Raw genomic sequence first — 13,915 nt, 5'->3', positions numbered from 1 at the left:
GCAGGCACTCCCAGTTCGCCCGGCCCCAGGCCTCTGACCAGCCACCAGGCGGGAAGGTTTGCAGCCCCTGCCGGCCTGGCTGAACTCAGCTGGGCAGCCCAGAGGCGGGTCAGCAGCCTGGCTGTGCTGGGGCGCGTGCTCCTGCAGCCCTGGCACCAGCCTGCCACAGGCCCCACCATGGGGGCAGCCGCCACGCAGCCCGTCCCCAGGCCAGGCCCGGGGCGGGCAACTCGCTCCACAGGCTGAAGCAGTGCGGAGCCCCCCCAACACGGCTCCAGCCTGGCCACAGCATCCCGTCCCTGGGCTCAGTCCTGGGGCAGGCCCCACTGGCCAGCCCCATGTCGCAGGAAGGCCTGGCAGGGCCCCACCCTCCCACTGCGGCACGGGGGGGAGGGGCAATCTGGGTGCGTCGATCCTGGCCCCACCCTCGTCCAACCGCCTCTGCTGGGTGCAGCAGCCCAGCCCCAGCCGGGTGAGGTAATCCGGCCCCACGGCCCCCCATACTCTACTGCCCTCCCCCAGCGCCCTGCCCCGTAGCTCCCACACACCCCAACCCCCACCCCCTCATGCACCCCAACCCAGAGTCCTGCACCCCCACCCTGAGCCCCTCAAACACCCCAACCCAGAGTCCTGCACCCCCACCCCGAGCCCCTCAAACACCCCAATACACTCCAGCATCCCCACCCCCCAGTATAAGATGGACAGAGACAGCCTGGATGGTGCATGAAGATGGATTTGGTCAGCTATGAGGGAAGCGTCAAAGAACTGCGCGGAGGGAGGCAGCCCAGGAGTCCAGAGCTCAAGGTGTGAGGACGCCGTCCGGCTGTGCCGTCAGCGATCCCGTCCATTGTCAATGCCGTTACGTGGTCTGTTCTCAGCCACGCCCGGGCGTGCTTATCCGGCTCTTCCTTGCCGCTAGGTCCGAGTTCCGATGTCGTCTGGCGCGTCAGTTTGGAACGGCTGCCGAGCCGGCCTAGAAGCAAAGGAGCGATCGGGCTCCGCTCAAGGCTGCGTCCTGCTCCCCAGCAGCCCGCAAAACCAGACGGGCGCTTGCCCAAAGGCAGAGCGCCCTGGCTGCCCGACGCATTGATGGCCAATGGCGCCCAGGGGCCGGGTGAACGGGGCGGCCACACGGGCACGTTTCCTGCCGGCATGCACCGCGCACACAGCAGTGGCACGCGAGAGCTGCGGGTACACGGCAGGGTCTGGCTTCATGCTGGAGAGATGGTCCTTGGGCCTGCCAAGCGACTGTGCCACCCGCCCTCGCCAGCAGCCTCCTGTCCCTCCCAGCCCCGGCCAGCGGGCTGCCGAGCCAGGTGTCTTCTCAGCCAGGTGCCTGCCTGGAAACGCAGTCCTGACGGACCCGCCAGGCGTTGTGCTGCCGCGGCGAGGGACGCGCTGCGCCGGGGCCCAAGAAACTCACCTGCCACCGCCACTCACCTGTTCCTTCCCTAGGGCACCACTAGCCCCAGCTGCCCAGCTCATGGGACACGGCCCGCCTGAGCCAGTGGCAGACAATCGGGGCCGGGCACCGAGACGCCCCGTTCCTCCTGCTGTAGCCCCGGGCGGCCAGCTCCCGCTCACAGGCGAACGCAGCTGCTATCGTGGGGGTCAGCAGAGCGCCCCATGTCCCAGCGCACGGGGTGTGGGCCTCCCAGGGGCGCCGGGCCTCCGGAGAAGAAAGCGGGGAGGCTGCAGGATGGTGCACATGGCTCTCCGCTTCCACCCAAAATGTGCGTCGCGGTGGAAGCTCCACTCCGGCTCCTGCTGCCGCCTGGGAAGGGCTGGGCCCCAGCTCCGTCACTAAGCAAAGCCTCAGTCTGGTGCTCCCGCCCCAACCGGCCCTGGCGTCTGCCCTCCCTTCACTGCACCCCGCCCATTCAGCCCCGCCTCGGCCCCTCCCCACCTCTGCCCGCTCCTCTGAACAGGTAGTTTCAGGGCCCCCCACCCCCCAGCAATCCCGGCCAGGATGCGCCGTGGCCACCAGCACCCGGGATCCTGGGGAGGGTGACACCCTGGGCTGTCACGACCAGGGGTGCTGCCAGCCAAGTGTCCACGGAGGGAGAACTAATGGGAGGGTCGCCCCACGCCCTGTTGCGTCTGCAAGCCAAGCTCAGCTCACATCAGGCTCCCTGCATCCCTCCGTGCCGCCCCCCAAGCTCCCCGGGTGCCACTCTCCCTCCCGCTCCTGGCTACACCCCCACCTGCCCCACAGGTTCTGTGAGCCCACGCCCCCTGCATGCCACTGGCCCCGCAGCCACGGGCTCTGCGTGGCCCTTCCCACTGTCAGCAACGCTTCTTTGTGGCTGGGTGAGCAGCGCTCCGGGGGTCACCACGCGAGAGCGCCCTGCTCCCTCCCACTAGGGGCGCTGTTCTCTGCCACAGAGACCCCCCGGCTAACACTGCGGCTCAGCTGAGACCGCGCCAGGGTCCCTCGTCCCCCCTGAGTTTCAGTTCTGGGCCTGCCACGTTACTGAGCAAGGCCACGGAGCTCAGCACAGCAGCTCTCCTGCATCGGGGCATCAGCACCCGGCTGCTCCTCCCGGGTCCCCCGTCCCTGTGGGGACCCGTCAGCCTGTGTGTGTCCCCAGGGGCTCTCCCCGCAGCTGGCGGGGGGCAGGGCGGGGCCGGAACCACCAACTCTTGGCGCAGCGTGCTCGCCCGGCTCTGCCTCGCTAGGAGGGGAGCTGCCACAAGCCACCCCCGCGTTTAGCTGCAGGGGGCAGCTCCGTGGCCGGTCCCTCCCCGGGCTCTCGCGGGGGGTTTGCTGGCTCTGTTCCGCAGCCTGCCCTACCGACAGGCCGCCCGGCTCCGCGCCCAGCCGGCCACGGGGCAATCCGCCGGCTTCCCGCTGCCCACAGCTGGGCTCAGTCAGATGCGGCTCCTGGCCGAGGCGTTCCCCGCCCGGTTCGGTGCAGCAGCAGCCGGGTTAGCCCCACGCTCCCAGTCCCCGTTCAGCCGGCTGGCCAGGCTCCCTGGTCGCTCACCGAGCTCTCTGTGCCTCGCCGCTCCTGTCACACCCGCGGCACCAGCGCTCGCCCCCCATCCTTCAGGAGCTGCCCGGCGCAGGGGCCGCGGGGGCGGAGGTGCCCTCTGCAGGCCAGGCGCAGGCGCAGGCGGGGCTGGTGGCCTCGGGGGCGCCGGGCGAAGGAGCGTCCAGGGGGGCCGCGGGCAGGGCTCTCTGCTGGGAGTGGGTGCGCCGGTGCGTCAGGAGGTTGGGCTTCTGGCTGAAGGCCTTGCCGCAGTCGGCGCAGGCGTAGGGCCGCTCCCCGGTGTGGGTGCGGTAGTGAGTCACCAGGTTGGGCTTCCAGCTGAAGCCCTTGCCGCAGACGGTGCAGGCGAAGGGCCGCTCGCCGGTGTGGGTGCGCTGGTGCGTCAGGAGGTTGGGCTTCTGGCTGAAGCTGCGCCCGCACTGGGAGCACTGGAAGGGCCGCTCCCCGGTGTGGGTGCGCAGGTGCGTGACCAGCGTGACCTTCTGGCGGAAGCATTTCCCGCACTCGGGGCAGGCGTAGGGCCGCTCCCCGCCGGGCCCGCCCTGGCAGAGCGGCAGAGCGAGGGGCTCCCTGAACGGCTTCCCGCAGGGGGCATGGGAGCAGCACCTCTTCCCGGGCTGGGCCTCCAGCGGATCCACGCTCTGGGGCCTGGCAGGGGGCCTCTCCCCGCCGTGGACCCGCTGGTGGATCTTCAGGGACACCTTGCCCTTGAAGCGCTTGGGGCACTGGGCGCAGGCGAAGGGCCGCCGCCCCGCGTGGGTTTTCTGGTGGGCCAGGAGGTTGGGCTTCTGGCTGAAGCTCTTGCCGCACTGGGGGCAGGCGAAGGGCCGCTCGCCGGTGTGGGTCCGGAAGTGCGTCACCAGGTTCCCTTTCTGGTTGAAGCGGCGCCCGCACTGGCTGCAGGCGAAGGGCCGCTCGCCCGTGTGCAGCCGCTGGTGCGTCAGCAGGTTGGCTTTCAAGCCGAAGCTCTTCCCGCACACGTCGCACCGGTGTGGCCGCTCGCCCCAGTGGCTCTCCCAGTGCGTGCTCAGCTGGCTGTGCTGGCTGAAGCTCTGCCCACACTCCGGGCACGGCCAGGCCCTGTCCCCCGCCTGCGCGTCCGGCGGGGCCGGCTGGGGCCGGGCGCCCTTCCCGCGCTCGGGAGGCGGGTACGGCTGCCATCCCGCGTGGCTGCTCTGGTGGGCAACGAGAGCCGGCCAAAAGCCAAAGCTGCTCCCGCACTGGTTGCAGATGAAGGGGCGCTCCGCCCCGGGGGCCGTGGGAGCCGCGCCGCCAGGGCCCAGGCAGGGCTCCAGGTGCCGGAGGAGATGCTGGTTCAGGCTGAGACCTCTCCCACACTGGGCGCTCTCACAGGGCCTGTCCCTGGCGTGCTTCTGCGGGCAGCTTTCCCCGCACTGCACACACAGGAAGGGCTGCTCCACCGCGGGGCTCTGGGGGTGCAGCGGGGCGTGCTGCTTCTGGGGCAGGCTGCTCCCGCAGTCGGGGCACATGCAGGGGGCCTGGCTCCCCCGGAGCTTGTGGGCTAGCGCCGGCGGGCTGGCGGCGGGCTGGCTGTCGCGCTCTGCGCCCGCAGGCTGCGGCGGCAGGGCGGGGGAGCCCTGGAGCGGAATGGGCGCTGCATTGCCACAGGGTCTGGCCTGGCCCAGGCCGTGGGTTCTCTGGTGGGCTTTCAGGGACACCTTGTCCTTGAAGCACTTGTGACAGGCCCCGCACGGGTAGGGGCGCACGTCGGTGTGGGTGCTTTGGTGTGTCACCAGGTTGGTCTTCTGGGTGAAGCGCTTCCCGCACTGGGGGCAGGCGTAGGGCCGCTCCCCGGTGTGGGTCCGGTAGTGCGTCACCAGGTTGGTCTTCTGGTTGAAGCTCTTGCCGCACTGGGCGCAGCTGAAGGGCCTCTCGCCCGTGTGGGTCCGGTAGTGCGTCACCAGGTTGGGTTTCTGCGTGAAGCTCTTCCCGCACTCGGGGCAGACGAACGGGCGCTTCTCCTCGTGCTCGGCCTGGTGCGTGGGGGACTGGGGCTTGCCCCCAGGCCCGCCCCACGGCTGCGGCCGCTCCCCGGCGTGGGTGCGCTGGTGGGCGATGAGATTGGCCTTCTGGCTGAAGCGCTTGCCGCACTGGGGGCAGGCGAAGGGCCGCTCGCCGGTGTGGATGCGCCGGTGCGTCAGGAGGTTGGGCTTCTGGCTGAAGGCCTTGCCGCAGTCGGGGCAGCGGTACGGCTTCTCTCCCGTGTGGATCCGCTCGTGCGTGACGAGGCTCTGCTTCTGGCGGAAGCGCTTCCCGCACTCAGCGCACTGGAAAGGCCCCGCCCCCAGCTGGCGCACGGCCGCATCCGAGCACTTGCTGAAGCCGGCTGACTCCTCCATCTTGATCCGGGTCTGGTTCGTCTGCTGGCCCTTGGGCGTCGGCTGCCGGCTGGGGAACGGGCCGTCGGGGCCGTCGCAGGCCACAGGGCACAGCCCCAAGTCTTGGGAAAAGCTCTCCGCATCCTGCCCCTGCTCGGTGGTGCTCACGCCCCCGTGCGCGGCTGCAGCAGAGAGAGAGCGAAGGCATTAACTCCCCGGGCTCCCCTGGCCGGTGCGGGCATGAGCGGGCCGCGAGGGCTGTGTCGGCAGCCAAGGCCGACTGGGGGGCACGGAGCAGAGCAGGCGGCAGCCCTTTGAGACAGCGGGTCCAGGCAAGGCCTGGGGGCTGGTCTCAGCATTCCCAGGGGTGTGGGGCGGGGGGGGGGGGACGGACAGGGCCATGCTCACTCACCTCCGCAGGCACTGCCGTGGGGCTTGTCCTCCGCCAGCTTCTGCTGCGCCCCGACGTATCGCTCCTCCCACTGCTCGACCCGGAAGAGCCCCTCGGGCCGGAAAAAGCCGTAGCCTGCTGGCGCGTACAGAGGCATCAGGGGAGACAACACGCCCGGCCGGAGACAGGCCCCTGCCACTGCACAACCCAGCGAGAGCCCGAGTCCCAGGAGCGTTGCACGTGACTCTACCCCGGTGCCACCGGTGAAACCCAAGGCCCCAGGCAACACCTCCCCTCCGCCCCGGCAAGCCCCCGCTGGGAGCTCGCCGCAGCCCCGGGGGGCAACCGGGCACAGACGAGTGGGTCTAGGCAGGAAAACAGGGAGTGCCCAGTGAGGCTCATAATGGGGCCTCATGCTGGTGCCTTTCGGCCCGGAACTTCCCAGCCCATCGTACGGGTTCCTGAGTCGGGCCCCCGGGGGGCAGGTCTGAGCACCAGCCCCATGGTGCAGATGGGTAACGGCAGTGGGGTGAGAACCGGGACCCTGGACTTGGCCTCGCCCCCTAAGCAGCTCCCTGCAAGGCCACGTCGGAGGGTGCAAACCCACGACTGACTCGCCCCTGCAGCCCGGGCAGTTTCTACATCATGGGAGCTACAGGAGGGATGTCGTGAAGGGGCGGAGCCACCCGATTCCATCGGCCCCGCCAAGGGGCTCCCAGGCCGAGCACCCACCTGCGCAGGGATCTGGCGGCCGCTCCAAGCCCCCCGAGACCAGCTGCACCCCAAGGGCGGCGTGCTCCCCTGCTTCCATCCGGGGCAGGAGATCGGCTTTGAGCACGGCGTGGCCTGGTGCGGGGGGAAAGTCCCGTTAACTGATGCGCGACCCACTGACGTCAAGGGGAGCGAGGGCCCAGCCTTTCACTGCCCAGCTGTGGTCAAAGGGGAGCACAGAAAACGGCCTCCCCAGCTCTCGTGCGCTGGCAGGGGCGGGGCGGAGCCTGTCTCCATTGCTCGCTCAGCCCGGAGTGACACCGGCAGGCGGAGCCGAGCCTGGGACTGGAGCGCTGGGCGTGAGCAAAGAACCGGCTGGCGGGTGGCTACGGCCAAACAGCAAGCCCAGTGTCTGCCTGTAGGGCATCACGGGGCCCCGCGGCCGGGTGGGCCACACGAGGGGTGGATTTCAGGGGGGCAGAGGCCCTCCAGCCAATTCCCCCAGGGCCTCCGAAGGGGCAGCGGCGTCGGAGCAGCACTGACCTGCGTTTGAGCCAGCAACGCCGCGAGAGAAGGGCCCGCAGCCCAGCTCCAGCGCGCGGGGCCATGCAGCCGCCTCCTTGGACGGGCGCGACTCTTCGGCCATGGCTGCACCCAGCGCCGCGGGAGGGGCGGGGCTCTCAGACCCGGCGACGGGCAGCTCCGGACCCTGCGCTCCACCAGGCCGCCCAGACCGTGCGCTCTTCCCCGCCGAGCTGGCTTGGGCCGGGCCTGTTCTCGCTGAGGGCCCTGAGCAGGGGAGCAACAGAAGGACGAAGGACATCGCAGAGAGGGGGGCCTCTCCCGCGCCCCTCCCAGCACCAGCCTGCCCCAGGGAACAGCCCTCTGCCCTGCCTGTCAGCGGGCACCGAGCCTGGCTCCTGCCAGCCCCCATCCAGCCCCCCTGGCTCCTGGCTCCCAGAGGCTGCTGCGGGAGCACAGGGAGTTCCCGCAGGCGCTGGGGGGAGAGCACGGCCCCACGCACGTGGTCGGGGGCAGACTCTTGCAGAGGGATGGCTGGGACTGCCTGGCTCTCAGACAGGGCGGCGCCCCATACGGCATCTGGCAGCCCCCCGGCTCCAGCCCTGCCCCCCATGGAGCAAGTGTCGCCTCAGAGCACAGAGGGTCCAGTTCTGTGTGGAGGAGAGAGCCTGGGGCGGCTGGTGGGAGAATGGCCGGGGGAGGTGCAGGGCCTGGAAGTTCTACGCCCAGCTCGGCCACGGACTCACTGTGCGCCCTGGAGAGCCACGCCCGCTTGCCTCAGTTTCCCCAGAGCAAATATGGGAGGTACCAGGCAAGCTGATCCCAGAACGCAGAGAGAGTGAGGGGGACAGGAGAGGGGGCCCGGCGCGTCCCTGGCCTCCCCGAAGGACAGAAACAACTGGGCTCTCAGGAGGGGAGCACACGGAGGCAGGGCCCTGTGTGCCGCTGTCACTGCTCCGTGTGCCCCCCGGAGGGGTGAGTGAGGCGTGGGGCCCAGAACTGCCTTTGCGATGCCCAGGTTACGTGCCTGAACTGGTACAAAGCCCCTTGGGGTTCTCCTGCGCCCCAGAACGCCTGCGCAGGTGAAGCGTTAGCCACTGGGAACAGGTGGGGAGGCCGCACTGGTCTTGGGGGCCAGGACAGCTGCTCCGCAGGGTTCCACGTCCCCAGGAGGGGGTGGCAGCTTGAGGGCGGGTATCCCAAGTGTGCCAGAGGGGCCATATTTACAGACGAGGTCTGGATGCGGCTCAGACTCAGGCGGCTGAGGAGCCCAAGTTCTCTGGGTGACGGTCCCCCGGGGGAGGGAGCTGAGCCAGGAGCGTAAACAATGACTGAACAAGAAATGGGGTGACGGACTGTCGGGTCTCCTGCTGCCCTGGAAGGTGCCCGAACCCCTCCACAAGCCCCTCCCATCACCCCTTGCCCGCCTGCCGGGCACAGAGAGCAGAATGGACCCTGCGCCCCGCTGCAGCCTACCTGGGCGGCAGCCCCTGCGGGCGCTTGCCCATCAGAGAGCCCTCGGGGAGATCCTGCGCGCAGGGCGTGGGGGCGAGAGCCTGGCCCGGGCGTCACTTCTGACCAAACCGCCCCTCCGCTCAGCTTCTCAACGGCTGCGGCAGCTCCCTGCATGGACCACAAGGAGAGTCACTGAGTGGGGGCTGGGCAGGGCTTCGGCCCCCTCCCTCCAGCCATCTTCGGGGAAGAGTTCGCCTCAGCCCAGGCTCCCTGCTGCCGTCACAGACCCCTGTTACTGAAAACTCCCCCTCCCCCAGCCCGCACCGCGCTCTGGGACCTGTAGTCCTGCCGGCCAGGGGCTGCGGCCACAGGCGCCTTCGGCTCAGCCTGCTTCCCGGTGTGGGAGAAAACTACATCTCCCAGCAGCCCCTGGTGCAGCACGAAGCCAGCCTGTGGCTAGCAGGGAAGGGGCCCCTCTATCCCAGCCCCTCGAAAGGCAGCATGGCAAGATGCGCTCAGCCCGGCGATTCCTGACCCCAGTGACAGCCTGCTGCCGAGAAAACTACCGGTGACCGCAGCCCCAGCGGCTGCCCTGGCTCAGTCTTACCCGCGCTGCCTTCAGCCTCACTGACCGGCCCTCTTCCTGCAGCACGGGCGGGGTAAAGCCAGTCGCTGCATCTAGCCAGGGACTCCTGTCCCCTCCTCTCTCCACTGAACAGCCCCCGTCTCTCAGCCTTTCCACAACGAGAGCCCTGCCACATGCGAAGCTGCCAAACCCCTTCCCGACCCACACGCCACAGCCCCCTGCCAACCCCTTCCAAAGCAGCCAGTTTGCGAGTGCCGCATCTCGGAGTAGCTAGCAGGCGAAGGGTTAAGTCTAGTGCAGGAGGGGCCAGCTAGCCACAGGGTCCCTAGCGCCGCACACCTCCCAGCGCCAGGCCCCTCGTGCCGACAGCCCTTGTCCCTCCGCAGCACTCTGGCCTTCCCTGGGCAGACATGTGGCTGGCGAGTAACTTTCCCCGGCTTTCGAGCCAATGTCGGAGCCGGGATTCAGACTCGAGGCCCCGGCTTTCAGGCCACGCTCATTTTGCACTGAACTGCTCTGCATGCCCCACATGGCCATAGGAACCAGACAGGTGACGTCTGCACACCCTAAACCCAACACTCCGGTGCTCTGAAGAAGGGGGCTGTGCCCACGAGAGCTCATGATCCCATCCACATGTTTAATCTATAAAGTGCTACCTGACCATTGGTTGTTTTTTAATTTTATCTCCAGCTGTTTTTCTCCCTGGGCCGCAGAGGGGCCTTGCGGGGGCTAGTTGCTGGGTGTGATGTGTGGTACCCTGAGGAGAGCGACTGTTTCATATTGCAAACGTCTTTAGCACTCTCTTCTGGGGCAGGAACTTTACCAACGCTCCTTAGCTCTTCTCCCTGCTCTGTGGGACGCCTTCCTCTCTGCCACCCCCAGCTGGGCCTGCAGGACAAACACCCGGCAGGAAATCTCATCGCCAAGTGTGAACTGAGCTGAGAAAACAGGCTTTGAACTTCAGCATCTTTAAATGCTTTGAACCCGTTCCTCCGGGTGCCACACAGCATTCCAGGAACAGGAGAGCACCATGGGGACCGACCCTGGGTCACGCAGCCTGCCAGCCAAGTGCCACCAAGCGGGTGAGACACGGGTGACAGGGAGCGACCGAGGGACTCGCACATCCCTCTCCTCTCGTGCACCCACAGGTATTGAGTCATAAACGCTAATGGGGATCCCCAGCTGCCATGGCTGCTCCTGCGGAGCCCTTGAGCCTCCCTGGCACAACTGCTGGCCTCGCTCATCTGGCAAGGGCAGCAGCTAAGGAAGCTCATTGGGACCAGCGGTTCTCAACCTTTCCTGGCAAGCGGAGCAGTTTAGCAGACCGGGGAGCCCGTGGTGGGGCTGGGGGACCTGCAGTGTCAGCACACCAGCAGATCAAGCACCCACAGCTCTGCCACACAACGAGACTCTCTCCTGTTCGCAGCTGGGGAAACCGAGGCACGGGAAATGACTTGGACAGCCCTACTCAGGAAATCAAGCCAGTGCTGAGTTTGGAGCCCAGGCAACCTGACTTCAGTGCTCAGCTCTCGCCAGTAAACCACCCCCCAGCCTCCCGGGAACAAGTGAGGCACTGCCCAGTCCCGCCCCCGGAACCCTGTGAGAATCCCAGTCCCATGGGCAGGCCAGAAGGAAGGGAAGAGGAGGAACCATTGGGGTGGGGAGAGGGAAACTATCTGGGAGCTTTGCAAGGCAGAGAAATCCCTCTGCCGGCCCCTCGCCTTGTCACAAAGACAGCAGGGGCCCCGCCTGGCAGGCGGCCAAGCAGAGGTTTGGCTGGGGGGGAGGTCTGGGAGGCAGGAGAGGATGGGGTCCAGCCTCCATACTTGGACTGCAGGGAGCACAGAAGAGGAGAGACCCCGGCCACTGTGCACGCCCTCTCACCCTGCCACACACTGCTAGGGAGGGCCACACCTGACCTAGCCAAGGCAGGGACAAGCAATGGTGCCGCTGGCCCACCTGACACATGGGGGGGACGCATGCGGATGCCATCACTTTGCCTGCTGCACGAGGCGGGTGTGCTACAGCCTCTGGAGGCCAGCGCCCAGGGTTGTGTTGGGGGCAGGGTGGGTGCTTGGCAGCTGCCCTTCAGGAGAGAAGTGTACGAAACAATAGAGTCCTTCATGGAGTAAGAGGGCTGGAGCAATGGGAGCCATCCCCACATGGCAGCCCAGGCGCAATGCACTGAGCCTGCACAGGGGTGTGGTGCAGCACAGCACCCAGAGACACACAGAGAGGGCAGCAGGGACGCACCAGAGGCAGCTTAACCTTAGGAGGAAGCTTTGGGGCAGAGCGCTGGCCGGGAAGAGGCCTGGGGCAGTGCACAAAGGGGTTTCTCCTGCTGTTTGAGTCCTGCTGTGTCAGGGGACAGAACATTGCGCATTCTGTGTAGGTCAACTAAAGAAATGCCCAACTCCAATAGGAACAACCCGCAAATCCCCAGGGATTGGCTAGCTCCTGTGGGGATCACAGGGAAGCAGGCATGGGCCATCTGAGTGGAACTGGCCCTCAGCAATCTCTTCCTTTGCGGTTAGATGCCAAGGAGAACCAAGGTTTGGTTAGGGTGACGTGAAGACGTCCAGGCTCCAGAAGAACCCTTTGACGCACAGGGAGAGATTTCTTAGGCCTTGGATTGCTGCAGCTGAACTAACGCACTGAAGCTAAAAGAAACTTCCAGGCTCCTTCAGTCCCTCCCTGAATCCAAGCTAAACAGAACTAGCACGGCAGGGAGCGGGCTGAACATAAATATCAACAGTGCTGAGCTGAAAGCCTGTTCTCTAGATAGAACCGAGATCTCAAGAAGAGATAATTTACCCGTTTTGCTACAGTCCTTGGCCTGGGCACGATGGTTCCCTGCAGTCTATTTACAGAGTGTATGTGTAATGTCCCATCTCACCTCCCTTCCCCTAAGACAGTGGTTTTCAATAATGGAGATGGATACCGTCACCGGGTGCGGGGGAGTCACTGGCCCTGCACTCCCCCATCCGCAGCCAGACGTGACTCTCAGCGGCAAGTAGAACAGAGGGACACAGTGTAGCACAGACTTGTGACAGGACCCAGGAGCAGTCAGTACAATCCACCTTGGGGCTAAAAGAGCACCAGGGCTCTGAGCCCCTGCCCGGCCCCCCAGGCCAGCTACAGGTGCCACAGGACTCCTCGCCGCTTTTGCAGATTCAGACTCACTAGGCTACCCCTCTGAAGGCTGAAAACTCAACTCACACCCGCAGCAACTGGCCCCAGCCTGGAGGCAGCTCCACCCCTCCTTTGTCCCGCTTCCGGGCAGTGTCACCTGACTGAATTCTCCACCTAGCTCAGGTGACAGGAGGCCTGGGCCACTCCCTAGGTGTCTCTCTCAGCAGTTCTCCCCCAGAGATCCCATCCCTCACTGGGCACTGCGCGCGCGCACACACACACACACACACACACACACACACACACACACAGTCACTACAGAGCAGCACAGGGCAGTAGAATCGCATGCAACACAACACAGCAACAAGAGCGAATACAGTCCTCCCTACGGCATGCAGAGAAGTTCCAGGGCAGTAACTCAACTCATCTAGCGATCTGCCTAGTTTTACAACAGGTCATATTCAAAGTCAGCAGCAACCACACTCCCTAGGACTTACTTATACTGTTCTATACACGACACACGGGGATGCAAGGGAAAGATTTATTCCCATCAACGTATTTCATAATTCTATTGTAAAAACGAGAAATTCGGCAACGTTTCAGTAAGTGCATGTTCTGAATTTCTGAATGTTTGGGACTGAGTTTGCACATGAGGAGTTTTGAAGTGAGGTGAAACTTGGAGCACACAGGACAGACAAACCCCGAGGGAAACTGCAGCCCGGAAGGGTTGAGAACCTCCTACACCGGCCACGCTTCTCTAGAAAGTCACCCATAACCCCCCATTCCAGTCCCCATTGCACCTGGCGGCAACCCGTGTAAGGGCTCTGCCGGCGCCGCTAACGCACGCCACGGCGCAGCCACAGGGAGAAAAACAGCTTCAACCGGACGCTCCCGACAACCACCCCAGCCACCCCTCCCCCTCCCGCTCCCACCCCAGCCACCCCTCCCCAGCCCCCCCTCCCCCTCCCACCCCCACCCCAGCCACCCCTCCCCAGCCACCCTTCCCCCTCCCGCCCCCACCCCAGCCACCCCTCCCCCTCCCGCTCCCACCCCAGCCACCCCTCCCCAGCCCCCCCTCCCCTCCCACCCCCACCCCAGCCACCCCTCCCCAGCCACCCCTCCCCCTCCCCTCCCACCCCAGCCACCCCTCCCCAGCCCCCTCCCACCCCAGCCACCCCTCCCCAGCCCCCCAGCCACCCCTCCCCCTCCCGCCCCCAGCCACCCCTCCCCAGCCGCCCCCAGCCACCCCCTCCCCCTCCCGCCCCCACCCCCGCCCCCCCACGCTCCCTCTCCCTCTCCCACTCCCACTCCCACCTCTTCACCACCCCAACTGAGCACGTGACCGCCAGTCCTCCTTACGTCACAGCAGCAGCGCTTACGTCACGTGGTGACTCCACGCTGTGGCGGGGTCACGTCATCGCGCATTGCTATGGCAACACCGCCGGGCTCCCGCGGTACGCGCCGCGCCCGCACCCCCGCGGCGCCTGCCTGCCTCGCGGGATGACGTCCGTCAGAACGCGGTGACGACACCACGGGCACGCGCAGACGCGCTCGGCTCCCCCCGCCACCTTCTGTCCCCAAGATCTCGCGAGAAAGACAGTCCCGGAAGGGCCGCACTCTCGCGACAACGGGGAAAAAAAAAATCTCACGCGACGCGCGGGCTGATGGGAGTTGTAGTCCCGGGAGGGGCGGACGCCATTTTCTGCGGGGCAAAGGAGTCTTCGCAGGACAGACCAGAGCGCCGCTCCCGGAACCATAGAGACTAGAGAGACGTGCCAGAGAGCCC

At 66.5% G+C, this 13,915-nt stretch overlaps 1 protein-coding gene across 6 annotated transcripts; it reads right to left on the bottom strand.

Moving 5' to 3' along the window:
* Window positions 1-715: 715 nt before the first annotated feature.
* Window positions 716-13,667, bottom strand: LOC142823889 (uncharacterized). Of its 6 annotated transcripts, XR_012898957.2 has the most exons (7): window positions 13,489-13,667; window positions 8,433-8,579; window positions 6,978-7,223; window positions 6,456-6,569; window positions 5,745-5,858; window positions 1,441-5,514; window positions 716-973 (listed from the first exon to the last, which is right to left on the bottom strand). XR_012898957.2 is itself a non-coding variant. In XM_075915621.2 (6 exons), the coding sequence occupies exons 3-6, from the start codon at window positions 7,078-7,080 to the stop codon at window positions 3,050-3,052; spliced, it is 2,796 nt and encodes a 931-aa protein (XP_075771736.2). In that variant the 5' UTR covers window positions 7,081-7,223; window positions 8,433-8,579; window positions 13,444-13,667; the 3' UTR covers window positions 716-3,049. The 6 variants fall into 6 exon arrangements, 5 of the variants coding, with proteins under 5 accessions (XP_075771736.2, XP_075771734.2, XP_075771735.2 ...); XM_075915621.2 differs by having other exon boundaries at window positions 716-5,514; window positions 13,444-13,667; XM_075915619.2 differs by having other exon boundaries at window positions 716-5,514.
* Window positions 13,668-13,915: the final 248 nt, after the last annotated feature.

The sequence above is a fragment of the Pelodiscus sinensis genome, chromosome 2 (assembly GCF_052426305.1).
Source record: "Pelodiscus sinensis isolate ZL-2025 chromosome 2, ASM5242630v1, whole genome shotgun sequence".
Classification (NCBI taxonomy): domain Eukaryota; kingdom Metazoa; phylum Chordata; order Testudines; family Trionychidae; genus Pelodiscus; species Pelodiscus sinensis.
This window is presented reverse-complemented; position numbering and strand designations above follow the sequence as displayed.